At 40.2% G+C, this 22,213-nt stretch overlaps 1 protein-coding gene across 2 annotated transcripts in view; it reads right to left on the reverse strand.

The window, feature by feature from the left end:
* Window positions 1–20,234, reverse strand: part of LOC106090028 (probable WRKY transcription factor protein 1) — a 44,959-nt gene extending 24,725 nt beyond the window's left edge. For both annotated transcript variants that reach the window (XM_013256065.2, XM_013256067.2), the window contains exons 1-4: window positions 20,144–20,234; window positions 10,629–11,986; window positions 6,831–7,592; window positions 6,625–6,759 (exon numbers count right to left, since the gene is read on the reverse strand). In XM_013256065.2, the coding sequence (XP_013111519.2) occupies window positions 6,625–6,759; window positions 6,831–7,592; window positions 10,629–11,348 (1,617 nt within the window). In that variant the 5' untranslated portion in view covers window positions 11,349–11,986; window positions 20,144–20,234. The remainder of the gene's footprint in view (window positions 1–6,624; window positions 6,760–6,830; window positions 7,593–10,628; window positions 11,987–20,143) is intronic.
* Window positions 20,235–22,213: the final 1,979 nt, after the last annotated feature.

The following is a 22,213-nucleotide window of genomic DNA, read 5'->3' on the forward strand; positions in this document are numbered from 1 at the left end:
GATATTCAAAGAATAACATCTAACAAAACTCTTACCGAGGTACAATAAAGCAAAAAGCCTAAAGTCAATGATGAAGACCAAAAGATATTAAATTTGTATTCTGCTAATCGCTGGAATTATCTGAAGTTTGGTAAATGTTGATTGTTGTCATTCTGTTTGCAAAAAAAGTTCACTTTTTCCAAAATTTTCATAATGTATATCAAATGCCCAGAAGATATAATAGGCCTTCCTATTTTAGGCGTCTGAAAAAATGATACATTTAGGACGTTGATAAACTTCTTCTTCTTATATAAAAATGAGATCGTTGCGCTTTGTTTGTTTGTTAGTTTGTTTGTCTGTTCCGTACAGACTCTAAAACGGCTGAACCGATTTTTTTCCCAGATGGTAGAGTTTGGGCCCCCGGTGAAAATAGGGTACTACATTTTTAAATATCCGAAGGGGGGCGGATCCTCCCCCATACCCCAATTATCAAAAACGCCAGATCTCGGAGATGCGTGCATCGATTTAAGCGAAATTTTGTATGCCACTTTATGGTACTCTAAAAACACGAAAGTGGTAAAAAAAATTGGGGTCAAATAACCTGGGGGGACGCCCCATCCCAAAACCACCCGAACGGACATGTGTACCGATTGGGGCAATATGGGTATCAAATGTATGGTATTTAAGAGAGGAGTACGAATTTGGTGTACAAATTGCACTCTTAATTTTCGTGGAGTAAAAGCCCCAAGTAAAAGCCTCAAGAGAACACTTTCACCGCTTTGGCCAATATGGGTATCAAATTTAAGAGAGGGGTACGAACTTGGCATTAAAATGTTACCATAAGTGTCGGTAAAACCCAAAACCCCCAGCAGGACAAATTTATCGATTGGTCAATATGGATATCAAATGAAAGCTATTTAAAGGTAAAGTCCAATGCTGATATAAAAATGTATACCTTGGAGTCTGAGGCGCCTCCCCACCCCCCAAAACCCTTCAACGGGACATATGGATGTCAGACGAAAGATATTTGGAAACTGAGTACACATCTGTTATAAGAATTTGGTCCAAGGTGTCTACGAGGCCACCCCAACCCCAAAACCCCCACAAAACGGGCATAAATGTCTAACGTCACAAAATGGGTATCGAATGAAAGGTCTTTGGGAGTTGACTACGAATCTGGTATGCACAATTGGGGCAGAGTCTGAGACCGGCCCACCCACTTAATACCCTTCAATAGGACGTGTAGTTTGATCGGGATAATATGTCAATTAAAACAGAGGTCTATGACAGTATATTTCGAATCTAATGTTGGTATAAGGATCCAATTATCTGGGTCACGTCCTACCGTTCCGCAGGACAGTAGATCACGACAATAAAAAACTCAAATACCGACGCTCTCCTCCCAATAAATGCAACGCCAAACGCCAATAAATGCAACGCCAAAGTTTGTAGAATGTCCGAGAATATATTGTACCCAAATGAAAAGACGTGTCAGATTGCAATCCCCCTCCCCCTATCCTGCCACAAAAAAGGAATTAAAAATAATATATAAATAATATGAAATAATATATGAAGGGCGATCAGGATAGAATAGAAGGTCTTTGGTAGTAAAATACCCTTTTTACCCTCACATTGGGATGGACACAGGAGGACCTGCAGATCTTTTTGAAAATGATCGCTTTGAACTATGTTTTTGAATGTAGATAACCAATACAAAACAATTAATAAGTGTGAATCTGAACGAGACCCATAGCCCTGAATTTACTATATTACTTCAGGGTCCGCCTCTAAACTCCCTTCAAACCGGTCATGTTGCCTGGTATGGCGATAAATAATAGGTATTTGATAGTAGAAAACGAATTTGATATCCAATCTTGAGCCCAAATGTTTGGGGGACGTGTCACCCCATAAACTCCCCCTAAACCAATGGCAATCGGGACTCAAATGAAAGAAATTTGAGAGTAGAGCACGATGCTGATATTTTATCAGGGCTAAGTACAAGGGCGGCCGCCCTACCCTGCATACCCCTCAAACTGGACATATTAGGGGATTATGGCAAAAAGACCTCAAATCTGTATCTGTTTCATGACCAAGTGTCTCAGGGACGCCTCACCTCATAAACTCTCCCTGAACCACACATATATACCGACTATAGCAATATGTAACTCCAATGTGGTTTTTGGGAGTGGAGTATGAATCTGATATCCACTTTCCGGGCAAAGAGTTTGGTACTCCAATCCACCAACAAATCCAAGAGAATTAAGTAAATCTAACATCCAAAATGTAATGGGCGGACCCTCCCTTTACGCTATTTTCAAAAACGCAAGATCTCGAAGATGGGTGGGGCGATTTAAGCGAAATTTAGTTTGCTTATAATAACTTAAATACAGAAATTTGTATCCTTATTTAGGGTGGGATATCTTATCACAATATGAGACTCAAATGAAAGGTATTTGAGACCAGAGCACAAATCTGATACATGGGGATCCGCCTCACATTGGCGCGAAATATCTAAAAGGTCGTACAAACAACTCCAAACAGGACTTATTTCCTGGCGTGACCGTCTATGGCTCAAATAAAATAAGAGTGTGAAAGAAGGCGCAGCGGAGCGGGCCCTGTCCACCTAGTATTTAATAAATGTTGAAATCCACACTTCGAATAACCCATTCTGAGGGCCCAGTTTGGGACCAAAGGAACAACACTGCCAGTTTATTTTTAACCAAAAGATTCAAAGACAAAAAGACAAAGACACTTAAATGAAAATCCTTTCATTAACACGCTTACATTTATTTAAGGTTGGTTGAAAGACTCATTTTTGATGAGGTGGGTAACAGAGAAACTAAAATGATGAAATGTAAATTCAGTTTCGCAGCCTTCTTGGACGTAGTAACAGCTTTCAAAAAAGTGAAGTTTGGTTCCATCCATGATGTAAATAAGAGTTAGATTGGTATGATGTGAGGTTTAAAATCAGAGCTATCAACGCATGACTGCCGGAGGTCTCGATTAGGGCTATTGTGGACTAAGGGAAACCATAAACAATGGTATCATCAGGTATTGTGACTCATGGGTTATCCATACGATTTATATGTTCTTCAAGAGAAAGAGATGAAATGCTATTACCTAAGCAGATAATGTTGTTGTTACAATAGTGGCCGCATGTCTCTTCATTTCAAAATTTTTAATTAGACATACAGTGGCAGTACTATTAACTAGAAGCAATATAACAAGCGACGTCAAAGTACTAATCCCAGAATGAATAGTGCTGAGGAAAGAATCAACAACTAAAAGTTTGTTTAATTCGGCTGGGACCAATCTTATATAACCTCCACCATGGATCACACTTTATTTGGACCGTACTTCAAGGCAAATTGGACAAAAATTGCGGTCGTTTATATGTTTATAAGGGGGCTGTATCTACATCTGAACCGATATGGCCCATTTGCAATCCCAAACGACCTACATCAATTGTTAGTATCTGTGCAAAATTTCACGCGGCTAGCTTTTCGCGTTCGGCCGCTATCGTAATTTCGACAGACGGGCGGAAGAACATTTAGCGAGCTGAATTTGGAAATTAACAGGGCGCGGAATCTCTACCCTGATGCTGAAGAATCTGAATCTACCTGAAGTTGAGTACCTTACTACTGTCCTCAACCAGTCTTGCCGTGGCTTCAATCAGCTCAGGCCAAGTAATCGGACGGTCCTCGTGGCACTAGATCTATCGAAGGCATTCGACACGGTCAACCATTCCAAACTATTTGAGGACATCGCTATCACGTCCCTCACACTGGGTCGCGAATTAGCTGTGTGGTCGCCAGTCATTTGTAAAATTTAGGGATAAAAAGTCGAAACACTTTAGAGTGAAACAGGGAGTTCCCAAAGGCGGGATGATATCTCTGGCACTGTTTAACCTCTCCATGATTGCGATAAGTCTTCCAAACTCGGTATAGAATGCTCTTGGAACTAGAATTCTACAAGTCCGAAAGAGAGCTTTGAATCGTTAACTTACATGAACTGTCACTTAATTGGCATTTTTTTTTCTCGGAAAAGGGGCGGATTTTGTTCCCTTAGACATCGTTGTAATCCACAACACAGATGTTGTCCCTAATCCAGAAAATAAGACATGGACCAGATACAGAAATACACCTACAAATCATAAATGAGACACCAACATGACTCACGGCCTTCTGCGGGTGCTAAGGATTATATTCTTTGGTCCAAGTATTGCTTCTTTTGTCAGACGGGAAAACTTACGTCCGTCGACCTAGGACCATGCCCAGCGGTTTTTGATAAGGTTAAGGTCCAATGATTGCGATAGGCATTCCAAACTCGGTACAATAAGCAGGTTCAGCCTTTAACAGAAGTAACCATGTTTTCTTCCTCTTTTTGTTCAATGTTGTTCTTAGTAACTGTTGTCCTTATTATTTTTTTCACCACTGTATGTATCATTAAAAATGTTGTAAATCGTTGAAAGCGATACCATGCAACTTTTTGGTAAACGTTGAAACACTTGCATATCTCTTTAGACTATAGACATATCTAATTATCGCGTTATGTGCCATTATCAACCGATGTCTGCTTCTCGAGTCACATTGGCTAAACAATTCACAGCCATATAGGAGTACTGGTACAATATATGATTTCGCTAAAAGAGATCTCATGTTCTGTGGTGTGCTGAGCAACTCAGATAAATTTGTACATCGTCTGCATAGATTTAGATATTTGAATGTGTCAGTCTGGTTGGCAGTTCATTTAGATACATACAAAACAGAAGGGGTCCCAAGATGGATCCTTGAGGAACTCCCTGCTTTGTATGCAATGGTGTGGAAACGTGATTTCCTATCACGACAGACTGAACACGAGGTAACTACCCGTAGGTAGTTAGATATTAGCTTGGTTGCAGTGCTTGAAAAGTTGAAAAAAATATTTAAGCTTTCTGCATAATATGCTATGATCAAAACCAATCAAATGCTTTGAAGTGATGTAGCAACACAAGACAGGAAAGCATTCCATTATCCAAACTTGATCTTACTTCCTCGGTGACATTGATAAGTGCTGTTATACAGCTGTGGTTTGGTCGAAAACCAGGCTGTCTAGTAGAAAGACATTTTTGTTCATTAAATACTCATACTTTAGACAGGAAAGGTAGGATTGATATGGGACGATATTCGTTTGCAGATTTGGCATATTTCCATCTTCTTGGATATTGACTCGTTGTCAAAATTGCATTAAAAATGTGTATAACGAATGGCAGTATTCGTACATTTTTTGGTGATGAAGGAGAAGTTATATAGGCCAACTTCTGCACTCTGTAGAGGCTCAAGAAGTAGAATGGGGAGATCGGTTTCAATGGGAACTATATCAGGTTTTGAACCGACTCGGACAATTGTTAGTATACCCATTGAACATGAAACTTTTTGGTTCTTAAAATATCATGACGATGAAGAATAGATAATCTTTGCGGAGTCCTAGACCAATATTTCGCTGTTTCAACGGAATGGCGAAACTAGTATACCACCATCCTATGGTGGAGCGTATAAAAAGGGTACCAAATACACTTTACTCCGGTCGAGTAACGCTTAGACCGTTGACAATACATGTGATGTATACAGCTATAGTTCGAACGTTTATTCGTAAGGTAAGGTCGGGGTATGTAAGGTCTAGACTGGCCGTGATATGCTAGGAGCATTTTCGAACCATGGGAAACACTGTCAGCTTTTGCTAAATTTGTGCATAACGAGCTAGCCAACAATAGATTTTAGATGAGCGAGCTCCTTTTTAGGATAGACGCTTTTTACGATGATGCTGTGAACTGCAGGGCGACCAAAGCCCTTTGTCCTAGTTTTTCACTTTATCTGATAGGGTCCAGGTCCACCATTTATCTGATAGGGCTGACCATTGCTATTATTAGAGGTCTTTGAAGTCGCTCTGGTCACGGAGAGAGTAGGATTTCTGCACTGATGAGAAGGAATTAGAGAGGGTTGAAAACTTATTGTACCACTGGTCTGCAAATGCTGTGAGAAGGTTCAGTACTATGCGTGAACCCTTTCTCGTGTCTGGATTTTCTTCAAATGTGTTGTTTTGTAGGCTTCATCATGATGAAAATTCTTAATGTTAGAAAATAAGGGCGTAGAAGTTTTTACAAGGCTGTCAGAGCATTTATTCAAATGGCACAGTACCTCACAGTACGTTGCCAGCATCAGAAGGCACAGGATTAGAGGCCAAACGTACGGACATGCTAACTAGAGATGTGCGCGTGATTGATTTTCCACTCACGCTCACTTGAAAAATATGTTACTGACGCACGCCTCACCATACAATCAGGACGCACTCACGACTCATTGTTAAACAAATATTTTTCCATGTGGCGAATAAAAAATAAATTTTCTATGCGTCTCAAATCATACAGCATTGGAACGTGCGAATAATGAATAACACGAATCAGCCCTTAATAACCACTTATTTGTTCTTTTCATTGGCGTATGATTTGAGAGCATGCAAAAAACTTTGTTTTTCGTTATTTTGTTGCATGTTTCGTGAGTGTCTCGTGAGTCGTGATTAGTGTCGTGAGCATGATTTCACTCACACCTACTTTCGCTAACAATACATTTGATATAAATTAAAAAGACGATCTATGTGTTAACTTACTTGTTTCTTGGGTGAACGATGCACCATATACAGTTCTTCTTTGGGTATTCTAGCTAAACGTTGGCCAATGTACGATTGTTCGATGTGCACGTCATCGTCAACCGCACACTGGGATGTATAATCATGATGGGTATCCTGAAAGCATGCATATATCACAAATTTGTAAGTTTCATAAGTAATTCTCAACAAATTTCTCTTCAACTTACGCAACTGCCCATGTCGTCACCGCTTTCGGTGAAATCCGTAAAACGTTTGTCATCATCCGGATTGCCTTTAAAAAAATCCTCCAGGACTTTGCGTGTTTCAGAGAACTCATAGAGATAATCAAAAGTAGGTGTTTTTACTTTGCTGGACTTTGTGGAATCATGATTTGACATTTGGGATTGATTGGCTGCCAGCGAGGCATTGCCTAATATATCATCAGCATCTATATCGATAAGATTTCCAGTGGACTTATTGGAATCGTTGTTGAAGAATGAAGCGCTGCTACAACTGCCGCTACTGGTGGCCTGAGCGTAAAATTGATGTTGCTGTTGCATCTGTTGATGGCGAGCATGGGCAGCTTCCTGATGTTGTTGTTGCTGCTGTTGTGGCGTGAGTACGGCCATGGGTGAGACGCGCTGCGGAAAACCCGGGGGTCGTTTCGGCAACATATTTCCACCAGCTGCCGATGTATTTCCCAATGTCTTTTGCATGCCGCCCTGTTGCGGTGGCTGATTGCCAAAACGTCTCGGTGAACCCTCATACTCGGCTATAGGCAATTGGCCAATCATTTTGGTTACCTTCAGTATGTCCTCATTGCCATGGAATGAATCGCGATGTAGACTGGAATGATTTGATGAATATGAGTTATTGGATTTGTTCATCCAATTTGTGTCGATGTCATCGAAAACGACAATTTCGCCATCACGTAAACAATGTCCATCGGCCTTGCCGACATCCGTTGGTGAGCCGGGTGAGGCGAGACCCTGTGAAAAAAAAATCATATGATAAAAAATTAAAAAAAAAAATGGATTATATAGAAAATATACATTTTTGAAACATTTTATCTATGTTTTCATAAATTTCATATAAAATGAACTGAAAAGCGGATTTTTAAAGACAATATTTATCGAAACTAATGGTTTATAATAGAAATGTAATTTTGATTTGAGCACTTATTTAAACCATTTGCCGAAGAAGAATAATCTCGGGTCAATGATAGTTGTCCTAACTAGTCATTGCAATGTTAAGTCTTGAACACACTGAGAGGACTTCTGCATAGTTTGAAGTTACGAGAACCAGAGTTAATTGCCGGGTGATAACACCTATTTCATTGCCTTTATTATGTCTAAAATAGCTGACTGGAGGAAACTCTCACCGATAAGGCATCTTCTCCGTTTCACCTGGCTGTCATCGTTTTCATGTTGGTTAATTTATTTTCTCTTTCTATTGCTCCGCTTTGTGATAGCTAGCGATTGTTGTGTTGTTGTAGCAGTGTGTTATACACTGAGGCGGCTGCCCTTTGCCGATGAAGAACCCCATCGGGTCAATCCTGTACGTACAACCGGCTGCCATGGGATTGGGCTAGCGATTGTAATTGCTAGGCTACTTTTCTCTTGCTTCTTTTTGGAACATGGAACAGTCAATCCCATGGCAGCCGGATCGACCTGATTAAGTCCTTCATCGGCAAGGGCTACACCCTAAGTGCACAATACTCTTCTACAACAACATTAGCAATATACAAAATTAGCTTATGTTCGGTTAAAGTATACACGTCTAGCAAATTCAATGGCTAGCCGATTCACTCGCAAACCTTAGGTCCATTGTGTCGAGAAGGAGAATAAAGAAAAAGTTCAACCACAGTGCGTTGCAAGAGAGTAAAAGGGAAGGAACGTCCAACGGATAACAAGAAACCACGGAGAAAGGAATTCAGAGGTGGTTTTTAGCAACATGGGAATGGAGTCCATACATGACTCGCGGGTGGACATGGCGATCGCTCCTTTGCTTGTACTTTGGATTAATACGATGCTGCAAATCCTTTTTAAAAAGCAAGGAAAAATTTGTGAACACTCGGAGATGTGTACTTTGGTACAAAAAGTTAACACTTGTCATTCATTTTGAAACGTCAACACAAATTCATTTTTCAAAATTGCCAGCAGTTTCCTTCTGCCGATCTTAGGTGAAGCATCTTGTAGTAATTCGAACGGTCAACTGTCTGTTGGCTGTCAGCTGGCCAGAGTTTTCTGCCTTTTGCCCAACTATTGAACAAAGAAGATGAGATGGCCATTGCGGAGGCGTCGGCGAGGTGGGAGTGAATTAATGTCTGATTACCAGAACACTCTGGCCAGCTGTTGACCAGAGGAGGACGAGGAAATTGCTGGCCCTCAATACGCGGTAATGAAGTACGATTATAGGAGTCATAACCAGACACTGCGCGATAGACCGTATGGGAATCCCGCACAACGATTACAGTGGTCGCTCTCTTGATGAGGACGAGGCGGAGAAGATCGAACGCCTGCTTCGCTCATGCCCGGGTCTACAGGGGCACAGGCTTTCCTTTTTACGGAAGCGTGTTTTCTCCGATCTCGAGGAACTTGTAAATGTGTATCTAGGTAGTCCCCACAGATACATGGATAAGACGCGATAAAATCTTCGAGACGCTGTCATGTATGCACAGACGCGGTGTACTGATGCATGGCAACCGAATTTACTGCAACGACAACAACACAACTAGGGTGTTACAATGGACTCAATAATAAGGTGCCTCCTTTTTATAGCCGCGTCCGAACGGCGTGCCGCAGTGCGACACTTCTTTGGGGAGAAGTTTTTCATGGCATAGTACCTCACAAATGTCACTAGCATTAGGAGGGGATGACCACCGCTGAAAAAAAATGTTTTCTGATGTTCTCGCGAGGATTCAAACCCAGGCGTTTAGCGTCATAGTCAATTGAGAGATAATAAGATGGAGATAAGACGAAATGGATGGTTTCAACTCCCAAAACGCCTTGTACAACCGATCAGATAAAGAAAATGGAGAAAGTTGGGAACCACAACTTTAAGATAGTCAGTAACTTTATCTACCTCGGCAACGCCCTTACCGGAAGAATGACACCAGTTTTGAGATTAAACGAAGAATAATACTGACAAACAGATGCTACTTTGGAGTAAGTAAGCAGTTTAGAAACAAGGCCACCTCTCGACAAACGAAGATTACACTATACAAGACACTGATACTACCCGTGTTGTTATATAGTTCTGAAGCATGGGTACTTGTGAAAGCAGATGAGGCAGTGCTTGGAGTATTTGAGAGAAAGATTCTTCGTAAAATATATGGACCAATTTGCGCAATCCCATGGCAGCCGGTTGTACGTACCGGATTGACCCGATGGAGTACTTCATCGGCAAGGGATGCCGCCTCAGTGTACAATACACTGCTACAACAACAACAACAACCAGTTTTACGACGATTGCATAGTTACACGCATCAAAATACAACGGCTGCGTTGGCTAGGTCATGTTGTCAGAATTGATGATATTAAGGACATTATCCTGCTTAAAATCACCAAAAAAATAAATTTGATTAGAAAAAATCCTGAAATAAATACCCTCGAAACCCGAAATCCAAATGCAGGAGGACTTTGTTTTATGCCTGAATTGTTATCTTGAAATGACAATCGAAGACGTTCAACCATACCTTGTTCTCCCAAATGACGGACTATTACAATTTCACATACTCCAACGTATGGCACTCTTAATTAAGAAGAACAACTTTTATTTTACATATTACTCCGTAACTCATTCCAAGAAATGAGACTGCACTGCTTGCTCTTGCCGTTCAATTTAAAGAAATTTGACACTTTTTGTTCGTACGAAGAGAAGTCTTACTCGATTAAGAACGGCCAAGACAAAACTACTTAGCCAAACCCAGTAACTCCCTTTCGTAATAAGCCATTGCGAATAGAAACAAAATCACAAGACATGAAGGGAGGAGGAGATATAAACAATATTTTGTGTCCACCCACCTGTGGCAGTATGTTATGCTGTTCAAATTGACTACCAGGACTACGGCCAACACGTATTTGCTGCAACTGTCTCTGATGAGGATGTATGCTGTACTGCATGTCTGTATTGAGATCTGGTGAATTAAGTACCGTACTTGCGGGTGTAACATTTGGACTGCGCGCACGCATTTCCCACACATAGCGTTCTTGCGGTTTAGAAAAGCCCGCACCACCCCCACTGCCGGCAATAGTACTTCCGCCACTAGGTCCACCACCCAATGTGGCTGTGCCATTGTTTATTGATTGCCTGTTATCATAATCGTGCATACTGCTGCCTGTTGTGCTGCTGCCACTGTTGTTTGTTGTTGTTGTTGTCGTCGTCATCATCATCATCGTCGTCGTCGTCGACATCGACATTGTGGTGGCTGTAGTGTTGTTGACACTGCCACCATCAACTGTTGCTGTCATTTTGTTAATTGAGCCAAATGTATTGTTGTTGCTGCTGCCCACAGTTGAAGCTGCTGCAACACCGGCAGATGCCAAAGAAGAAGATCCTGAGCCGGCATGATGATGATACAAGAGGTCAGTGGGTGGTGTGGGTGCCATAGCATAATTGTTGCGCTGATGTTGTGTTGCGGACGAGAATACTGAACTCAGGTTCTGGCTGCCTTTCAACTCATTCACCGTATTTGCTACTGGTGTGGTGCCGCAGCCATTATCACTGTTACTGTTGCTATTCATTTTGTTGCTAATCCCTATTTACTACTGTCTACTACTACTGCTACTCTACTACTCCAGTATTGGGGTTTTCGTTCTGCTTTCCAAATTGATTGATTTAAGTTCTTGACTGCAAGCGGGAGGTCGAATGGTCTCGATTACACACTGGGATTCACCTTTTAATTCGATGGCCCTAGGTTTCGCATGTGTTGAAGGTTTTCTGTGTATTTTGCTGGGATTGCCAACTTCTAAATGGCGTTGTCTTTTGTTTCTAATCTTGGAATGGTTTTTGCGCAGCAAACGTTCAACTTTCTCACAAGTCCCTCCGCAGCAGTACGTGAGGGAGCTGAGAGTCGTGTTGGCTGCGACTGTCGGATTTTGCTTTGTGTCAGTCAATTGGTTGTTGGTCGCCAATGTTTATTTCCGTCTGTTCTGGGAGAACAGAATCATCAAAAGTTAATTGATTTTTATGTTCTTTATGGCCATTTTTTTACGATAGTCTTCAGCATGTTTGCGGTGCTATGGGTGGTTATCTATTCCTTTCGCTTGCTTTGACGGCCAACGTCGTTCAACTTTCACATTTGTTTTGTTAATTGATTTTCATTGCTGCCCGGAGTTATCCTTTCATGATGTCAAATTACACATGGCATTAGATTTAGCCGCTAAAGGGAGACACAAAAACAAAACGAAAAAGAGCAGAATGATAGGGAATTTAATTAGAATTAAAGCATTGCTTAGGTAATAAAGACAATAGATTTTATTGGATTTGATAGGGATTTTTTTCCGCAAAAGAATGAACTTTTGCCATGAGGTCATCGCAATGGAGGTTTGGCTGGAAATTATCAGAAACAAAAAAAAAATATCAGTTCGCTTAGAGTGGAGTGCAAGTGATAGCATTTGTAGGGCATGCGGCGAAGATGATGAGACGCTCGAGCATTTCCTATGTTTTTAGAGGGCACAACAAGCCGATTACTGGCTTAGGTGTAAGTCCACAATCCATGGGGCGGATTAATATCCACACCCTCTTTTCAACCTAACCTATCCTAGAGTGCAGATAGTTACGCTGTGCATAAAGTTCTTAAATCCTATGATAATCTTAAGGGCAATTACTAGACTAGAAACTTTCTTTCACGTTCAGTTCTGCCATGTGAGTACGAATGGTCAAAAAAATCTCTTAATGATGGTAATAGTTATAATAGATGCCACCTTAGCGAAGAAGTTGAAACATAGCTATGTAGCTAAGCAAGCTCGATCCGGTCCATAAGACCTATCACCATGGCAACGTTATGGCCATTGGCTCCAATAACTCGCCTTTTTATATCGAGTATAACAGACGCTCAGTATTTGAGCAAGAGCCGGTGCTGCCCGGCCTCTCACTGAGACTCTCCACTCGATAACGCTCATTGTCCGCGACAAGGAATTGCAGCTACTCCGTTTTCGAAGAATTCCACTATCAGCAACCTGTGGACGACGGCGAACTCAAATCGGAGTTCAGAGTTCCAAATTGGTGCGCACTATGCCACGCCATTCGGAATCGGCTATAAAAAGGAGCTGCCTTATCATTGAGTTGAATACTTGGATCGAACATCAATCATCGATGTGTGAGAAGTTTTCCCCTTTTCATTAATGGAATTAATAATATGCAAGTTTGCCCCTGTTCCTTAGTGGAATGTTCATGGGCAAAATTTGCAATATGCAAATTTGCATATTAGTAACATAGAAAGATATTGCCATGACTGGAGATAATTTTGCCAAATATAAACCCACAAATTTGCAAACTATTTTCGTCCGCAAGTCCGCGAATTTTTGTTTATATGTACATTTACAATAAATTGCAGTAGTTTGTGGGTGCGTTATGCCTATTTGATCTAGGATTCATATGTCCAAATGTTTAATGTTGTGGATATGATGTAATGACGCTTGCTTTTAAAACGAAATTTGGCGAAGATGACACAGCCACTAACTTTCACTCAATCTCATAGCAGCCGGTTGTACGTACCGGATTAACCCGATGGAGTCCTTCATCGGCAAGGGAGGACATATAGGTTGCAGCGATCTAGGAGACAAAGCTGACCAACACCGTTAGCCTGCACAGTTGCCACGAATAAAATGTGTTACGTAAGAATCGCTTAAAGAGTGGAGATGGGGCGCCATCTCGTCCGGCGCTAGTGACCTCTACATGGAATGTATGGGTATAGTAGTCACTTCTGGTACTGCTGAGATAGAGCTATACAACGTGTACATACCACCGGAGGGTAGTTGTATCCCATATAATGGCCAAACTTAAAGGCATCACTTTTCACAATGAGTGAGCATGTCCCCATTAGAATTACGAGAAGGTGCAGCAGCTCGCCACACATTTCCACTGCATCCCCTGATCTACTGGGTGACATATCCTGGCAAGCCGTCATTTCTATGGGATCAGACCACATCCCCATAATTCTCACCATCGACCGATCACCCGATTTCATAACCTCTGAGCACCGGACGTTTATCAATCAGAAGAATGCAGATTGGGTCGGCTTCAGAGTACACCAATCGCCGGTTCAGTGAACTGACACCCCCCGTCGGATGTGCTATTTGCCGAGACATCATTAACGCAGCAGCCGCTCGCTTTACACTAGCCGGTCGGATACCCCAAGTGCGGCCCAATTTCCCGGCGCAGACCGTGGTACTCTAAAACGAGCATGATGGGATTCGTTGCACGAACCACCCACTAATCCCAGATTCAGCTCTCTGAAATAAGCAGGGTCTTCAGAACAAAACGGAATTTGTGGCTCCAATGTTACGTCACATTCTAACATTAGGAGGGATGACAGGACTTCAGGCACTTTTGGCGACGTAATTATGACTGACCCGAAGAGATGCGCCAGGTTGTTCAACCGTCAATTTATTGTGTATTTCGACAGTGACAGGGCTAGGAGAAGAACCATTCGTCGTATCCGCGACATTCGAGCCGACGGATAGCACAGGCCATGTGATAGTATGGTCCTCGCGGCACTGGACCTATCGATGGCATTCGACACGATTGGTCATGCCAAACTATTTGAGCACGTCGCCAATACGTCCATCCAGCCTGGTCTGAAACGCTTGGTCGCGAATTATCTATGGTGTCGCCAGTCACTTGTGGAATTTAAGGATATGAAGTCGAAACACCGTAGCGTGAAACAGGGAGTTCTCCAAGGCGGGGTGATAACTCCGGCGCTGTGTCACTTCTACATATCCTCCATTCCACCTCCTCCAGACGACATAAAGATCATATCATATGCGGACGATTGTACGATCATGGCATCAGCCCCCCACACAATTATGAGATCTGCGAAAGGTTTAGAGTCTATCTTAACAAACTTGTCGCTTATTTCGCTACAAGAGATTTGAAGATGCAAATGCAAATTTGCCCTTGAAAATTCCATTTAGAAACAGGGGTAAATATCTCACATGTCAATGAATGCCGTCCAATTCAGCTTTAAGCTCAATGATGAGGGACCTCCTTTTTATAGCCGTGTCGGAACGGCGTCCCGTAGTGCGAGACCTTTTTGGGAAAAAGTTTTTACATGGCTTCTTTGCATGGCGTAGTACTTCATAAATGTCGCCAGCATTAAGAGGGGATAACCACAGTTGAAAATTTTTGCTGATGTTCTCGGCAGGATTCGAACCCAGGTATACAATGTCATAGGCGGACATTCTAAAGTTTGAGCTACGGTGGATGTATATTTGCCACCAAAGTTACAGTCTGCAGTTACATTGTTCACTACAAATAGGCGTGAGGTGGATAATGAGCTGAATGTGATAGTCGATGGAGAAACGATTCCGAAAGTACTTGGTGTCACATTTGACAGCTCTTACAAATTCTCTTCACAATCCCGACACGGGATAGCTGTGAGCACCACACAAGCTGGAACATTGAAGTCCGATCTGTGTGGTGTTCATTGCTTTCACGAGAAGCTTAGCTGCGAGCTACCGGACGCGTCCACACGTTGCGCATGGTGGAATGTTCCATCCGGAGTAGCTGTAACGGCAGTCGCGGACAATCAGCGGTATCGAGTGAAATTTCACAGTGAGAGGTCGGGTGGCGTCGGTTTTTGCAACAATACTGATCGCCTAAGATGCTCGATATGACAGGGCGAGTTATTGGCGCCTTTAAATACCAAGTCCAGCTCTATAGGAGAGAACCTCTAGATTAAGCGGCATATCAAGCGGTTCTAGACAACATTCATGCAGACACGATACGGTGATGCGGTGAATAGCTGCATCTTTGGAGAGCGACCGACCCATTGCACCTAAAGAAATTGACCTCTTCCGAAAAACCGGAGTAGTTCTGGCTACTCGTTTGACCTTACCGGCTGGCGGTCCGTTTGACACAGCTTGTTCTTCATAGTACTTATAGGTGATCATTAGAACGAAGCTTATGCGAAGTATCAACCACTAACTACCAACTGTTACTATAAAAATTTCTATCATATCGAATACAAAAGTGACTAATGAGTAAGCTATTCTTGCCACATGTGAATGTTAATAACATTTTACCTTACCAATTAAAGGAAAAAGCTGGACTACATCATTGCATGAGTAATAAAGGTAAGACTTACTCATCATGTCTAATGTGATCATCACATTAAGAAGTAAATCAATGTGTTGCTGACTTGATCAGGTTAATAAGAGTGGGATGCATTTTATTTAACTATGTTTTTACATCAGACAATTAAAATGAGGAAGTTGTCAAAACTTTATTAACCTGAATAATGAATATAGAAAATAAATGCTCAAAGTAAAGACCTCTGCTCTCGTTAACATAACGTAAATGTATCCCATGGCAGCCGGTTGTTCGTTCCGGATTGACCCGATGGATTCCTTCATCGGCAAGGGCTGCAATCTCAGTGTACAACACTGCTACAACAACAACAACATAAATGTAGGAAAACGTGTCAGCTGTTTGGTTGTGGCTTATGAATACACATACACATGATTATCGAATGTCTGTCGAACGTAACCGGAATGTAAAATTCAGTAAAAACTAAATTTTACGTTCCGTTTTCGTGTCAGGTGATAAAATTTGAAGTTTCAACAAATATCAAAATTAAAAATTTATATTTAGAAAACTTTTTTCCTATATTCCTATATAATTTATCTGTGGAATTTATAAAATTTATTGTTAATAATTAGGGTTTAGGTTGAATGGGTAGCCCACCATGAAAAAGTGAGTGCACTTGGTGGCCAGTCTGACCTGTGACAAGGAAATGCAAAGGTGATAATATATGCGCCAATACGGCGCCGCCGTATACTCTAATCTATATCGTGAAACTGGAGTCTATTCAGGAGTTCCACAAACTCTAGCACTCACTGCAATCTCTCTGAACTTGAACGCACGGCCTTGAGGGCCGCCATATATACTAAATTCGAAAGCTGTAAATCCCCCAAAATTCCAAGTAGTTTGAAAGCCTCCTTAATCTGCCCACCGCATCCATATAACCATGGACACTTTTGACAATTAACAATCGATTTTCGATTTAAATAAAAGAAAAGTCAGAAAAATTGAAAAAAAAAATACTTTTTAAAATACAATACTTATACAGTCGGATCTCGATCATCCGAATGCTCGGGACCGGAGACATTACGGATAATCGATTTTCCCGGATAAAGGAGTAATCATTTTTTATAGTTTTTGCACCTATTTTTAATAAAATTTGCGTTGGTCTGAAATGCCAGATAAACCAGGACTCTTTAAGAAGTCAAAAAAAATTTTTTTGGAACGACGATTGCTTCGTTTAAAGGTATTTAAATTGTTTTAAATTTCAGTTATTTTCCTTTTGAGTTTTATCTGTGACATATGCCATATCACCATCGGTCAAAATAGCAAATTGGGAAATTATTACACCTCACCGATCTTTCCATATCCTCTATGGTAAAATTGTTCGTAACATTTCATATTTCTGTTGCATTGTCGGATCTGTATTTTATATCATTTCTATATCTGAAACACGCTTCAATAAATTTTTCGATATTGACATTTAATGCTTCATTTTATAACCCTGGTCCATCGGCTGAATTTAATAAATTTTACGCATGAACGTCTGACAGTTGTCTATCAATCATCTTTCATGCCATTTTTCTTAAAATTATCTCTTATCTCCATTCTAAAAATATTTGTTGAGTTACCTAAGCTTTTTTAGTGGCTTTATATTTAACGGAAAGTTTGTTAAAACGCATTGAAGATTTTGGCCAAGCACCTTTTCCAATAATTAAAGCCTTGGACTTGACAGTACCAGCAGCATTAGCACACTATACTGCAGTTAGCCTCTCCTTTTTGCCCATCTATTACTCCTTCATCGCGGCATAACAAACTTCTTTATTGCAAATCCTTCAAAAATGGTCTCATCACCATTATAAATTTGTCTTATTGCTTAGTTAATCCTTGGGTGTATGTCCTCCGTGGCATGGGGCGGTTCAATATCCACAACGTCTTTTCAACCTAGTTTTTCACCCGAAATAAATTTATTCAATATTCCACAAACTTCTTGGCAATTACAAGTCAACGGAGGCTTTTTCATCTTCAGTCTTATGCTTGTGAATGTCATTTCGCATTTCAAATAGAAGGTTAGGTCACTTGCTAAAACATAAAGTGGATAGGCCCCATGAACATCATTAAGGATGTCAAATCTGACAATTGAAAATGTTATCAAATAGGAGAAAACGTAAACAAAGAATGAATGTAAAAAATGAAATGAATGAAAAGAGAACAAGTTGACATCCTCAATGCGAAGAACTGCCTAAATTTAAAAAAAAAAATTATGTCGGCTGATCGCTTGGCTTAGCTTTATTCATTTAATCCTGTCAGCGGTTAGAATATTCCACTTTAAGTGTTAAAAGTCCACTTTTAGTTAATCTGCCTTTTCCAATGCTTTAAAATTGTAATACCCACAAACGGAGACACTTCCCATCTTCGATTTATTTGCATTTTATTATTCAGAGTGTGCATATACTCCCAGATAATGAAGGTAATTACGGACTATCGAAGCAATGACAAAAATTCAAAAATATATTGTTTATACCGGATAATGGAGATTACGGAGAATCGAGGTCCGACTGTATTTGGAATATATTGCCGCCTATGAGCCCCAAATATTGGGTTGCCCAAAAAGTAATTGCGGATTTTTCATAGAGTCGGCGTTGACAAATTTTTTCACAGCTTGTGACTTGCCTCGGTTACCATCAGTTTTAGTGTTTTCTCGCCTATCAAGGATACATTCATTCATTAATTGCTAATGTGTGGCTAATTCGAGAATACAACTTTTTCATATTTTTCTAGGGCGGCACCAACATCACCACCAATCCATTCCATGTACTCGAGACTTAAATACAAAAAATGAAAATTCACAATCCACAACTTTCAAGTGAAGGAATCAAGGAAGAAGTGGAAAATCTTTCGATGACTGACACTGCACAAAAAAGGATAAAACACCATCAGCCGCATTGAGTGCATTCAATATAATACACTCCCCGAGAGTCATCGTAAACTTGGCCTTTAAAACCCCCATCAACAACAAGTCTACATGGACAACATCAAACAGACGACCTCAACACCATACACATCATAAATACACCGCAAGGGAAAAACGAGCAAAAAAAAAACTGCTGCAGCCATGGGCAATCTGTGCAAAAAAAGCAAACGTACAAAACCAGACTCTATAGAGAAACCAAATAAAAAGCAAAACAAACTTTGAAACGTATGCACAAAATTCCCACCGCAGGCCTACACCACCTACAAAATTTGCTCACTTACATGGATGGATGGAGGCAAGCGAGATGTATGATGAACATGAAAAATGAATGTCTGCTGCTACTCTGCCATACACAGGACATGGTGAAGAAAGAGGGCAGAATATGGCAAGGGCAAGAGTGTGGTACTGAGATTTGTTGATGCATCAGCAACAACATCAGCATTAGCTGCAGCAGCATCATCATTATTACGTATCTGTGTAAGCAGAAAAAGAAGCAAAATCCTACCAACCACCCATCCATCTCGAAGCACAAAGAGGGGGTGGCAGTGGGCACACAACAACAAAGTGACTCAAAAGGCATACATACCTACCTACTCTAATGTACACACAATCTCCTCTTCTTTGTGGAGAATACATAAACATACTACACCTTTTTCCAGATTTATGTTACAACAAAAACAAAACGCCATAATGAGCAGGAGGCCAAGCAAGAAAAAGCACAACTTTCAAAGAGTAAATTTAGGTGCCGGGTTAGGGTAGCACCGACTGTCTCGACTTTGATTCTGTAACACCATGAAGAAAGAACAAAAAGTTCACCACTATTCATCCCATTCAAATACCACCCCAAGTTGGAACAAAGCAAAGGAGGTGGAATTGAAGAAAAATGCCCGACAAGGTGATGATGACGATGCCAACCAAAAAGACTAACTGCTGCTGCGGCCTTTCAGTGACGGCCAGGAATCCAGCCCATTTTGCCCAATTCACAATGCACTTTATGCTCTGCTGCTGGATCCACCTTCCAGAGGAAGCTTGTTAGTAATTATTTTGTTTGATTTTCAGCCACGAGTTTTCGAATTTTTTACTAGTTAAAATACATTTCCTTTTTTGGTTGGGTTCTTTTATATAAAAAAAATCAATAAATCACTGCAAACCAGAGAAACCACTTCCACTTCCAAGCAACCAACAAAGGCGAGCACTTCTTCACTTTACTTCTTTTTTCACAATTTCCATTGAAAACGTTTCTCTCTCCGAAACGCTGTGCACAATAATTGAAAAATCTTATATTTTCACTATTTCGACTTCGATTAACTTATTACCAACCATTTTTCTTTCATTTTTTCCTTCAATTTGTTTGTAATTCCTTCAAATTTGCACAAACTAGGGATCTAAAAGTCGATGTTCGACTAATCGATTGTTTTGTGTGCAAAAGACAATGTCGACTTTCAGTGAAAAACCAAATCAAACAATCGATAAAAAATCGAGTCATCGAATTTTGGCGATAATTTAACGATAGTAATGTAAGTGATAATATTGGGTTGCCCAAAAAGTAATTGCGGATTTTTCATATAGTCGGCGTTGACAATTTTTTTCACAGCTTGTGACTCTGTAATTGCATTCTTTCTTCTGTCAGTTATCAGCTGTTACTTTTAGCTTGCTTTAGAAAAAAAGTGTAAAAAAAGTATATTTGATTAAAGTCCATTCTAAGCCTTATTAAAAATGCATTTACTTTCTTTTAAAAAATTCGCAATTACTTTTTAGGCAACCCAATATTAACTTCAGTTTTCTTAGTGAAACTCCATATAAAAAAATGAAACTCCAATAAAATAATAACAAAATCTGTGAAAACAATTTCATTTGTGGTACTAAGTGCTTTATTGAGGGGAAATTTGGCAGTCATTAAAAGCGTGAACGAACATGATAAAGAAATTTTCGTCGCATGCGTTGCATTTTCAAAAACAAATAATAATGGATAGCAAATAAAGGGTGATTTTTTTGAGGTTAGGATTTTCATGCATTAGTATTTGACAGATCACGTGGGATTTCAGACATGGTGTCAAAGAGAAAGATGCTCAGTATGCTTTGACATTTCATCATGAATAGACTTACTAACGAGCAACGCTTGCAAATCATTGAATTTTATTACCAAAATCAGTGTTCGGTTCGAAATGTGTTCAAATTTTGACAAATTTTGTTCAGCGATGAGGCTCATTTCTGGTTGAATGGCTACGTAAATAAGCAAAATTGCCGCATTTGGAGTGAAGAGCAACCAGAAGCCGTTCAAGAACTGCCCATGCATCCCGAAAAATGCACTGTTTGGTGTGGTTTGTACGCTGGTGGAATCATTGGACCGTATTTTTTCAAAGATGCTGTTGGACGCAACGTTACGGTGAATGAACACATTTCGAACCGAACACTGATTTTGGTAATAAAATTCAATGATTTGCAAGCGTTGCTCGTTAGTAAGTCTATTCATGATGAAATGTCAAAGGATACTGAGCATCTTTCTCTTTGACACCATGTCTGAAATCCCACGTGATCTGTCAAATACTAATGCATGAAAATCCTAACCTCAAAAAAATCACCCTTTATATAATTCCTTCACTTTTATTTTTCGTGATAACACTACGCAAACAACACATTCTACCAAAATAATGCTGGAGGTAAAACATATGATGGGAGTGTTGCCTATTTGTTTTTTTTATTGAAAAAAACGCTTTTTTGAGAAATATAAGAAAACAATGTTTTGTGAAAACTTTTCACAGTGAAAGATCTCAATACCTACATTATTTTGGATTAACTTCAGTTTTCACATTAAAACTCCATATAAAAAAATTGTGGAAACATTTTCAATTGCGGTACTAAGTTCTTCACTGATTTGAAATTCACAAAAGGGGTGGACAAAATGTTTCTTAACTTGGGCCTACATGTTAAAAAAAGTAATTTTCTTTGCATTTTCGTTCATTGTCTTTTTAATAAGTAACAATTGTTAGCACTTTTCTTTCGCCTTATATTTTTTGTTGTAACACTACGCAAACAACACAATCTACCAAAATAATGCTGATGGCAAAAACATATGATGGGAGAGTTGTTAATATGACTTTTTGTTGCAAAGAACGCTTTTATGAGGATTTCTACAATAAGGGAAACAATGTCTTGTGAAAACTGTTCACAGGCTGGTACTATATTCGCTTTTCGCGATATTTTTCGCCGATTACTTTTTTTTAGATAATAGATTTTAAAGCAAAAAAGCTTTTTGGTTTCCAAGGCGCATATAATAATGTGGTTCACGCGAACAGCTGCTAACAGCCGGCCAGGTTTGACGGTATTAAGATGACAGTTTTTTGTTTGCATTCTCTTTGTTGTTATCTGCTTTCTCGAATATTCTCTGCT

The sequence above is a fragment of the Stomoxys calcitrans genome, chromosome 4 (genome assembly GCF_963082655.1).
Source record: "Stomoxys calcitrans chromosome 4, idStoCalc2.1, whole genome shotgun sequence".
Taxonomy (NCBI): domain Eukaryota; kingdom Metazoa; phylum Arthropoda; class Insecta; order Diptera; family Muscidae; genus Stomoxys; species Stomoxys calcitrans.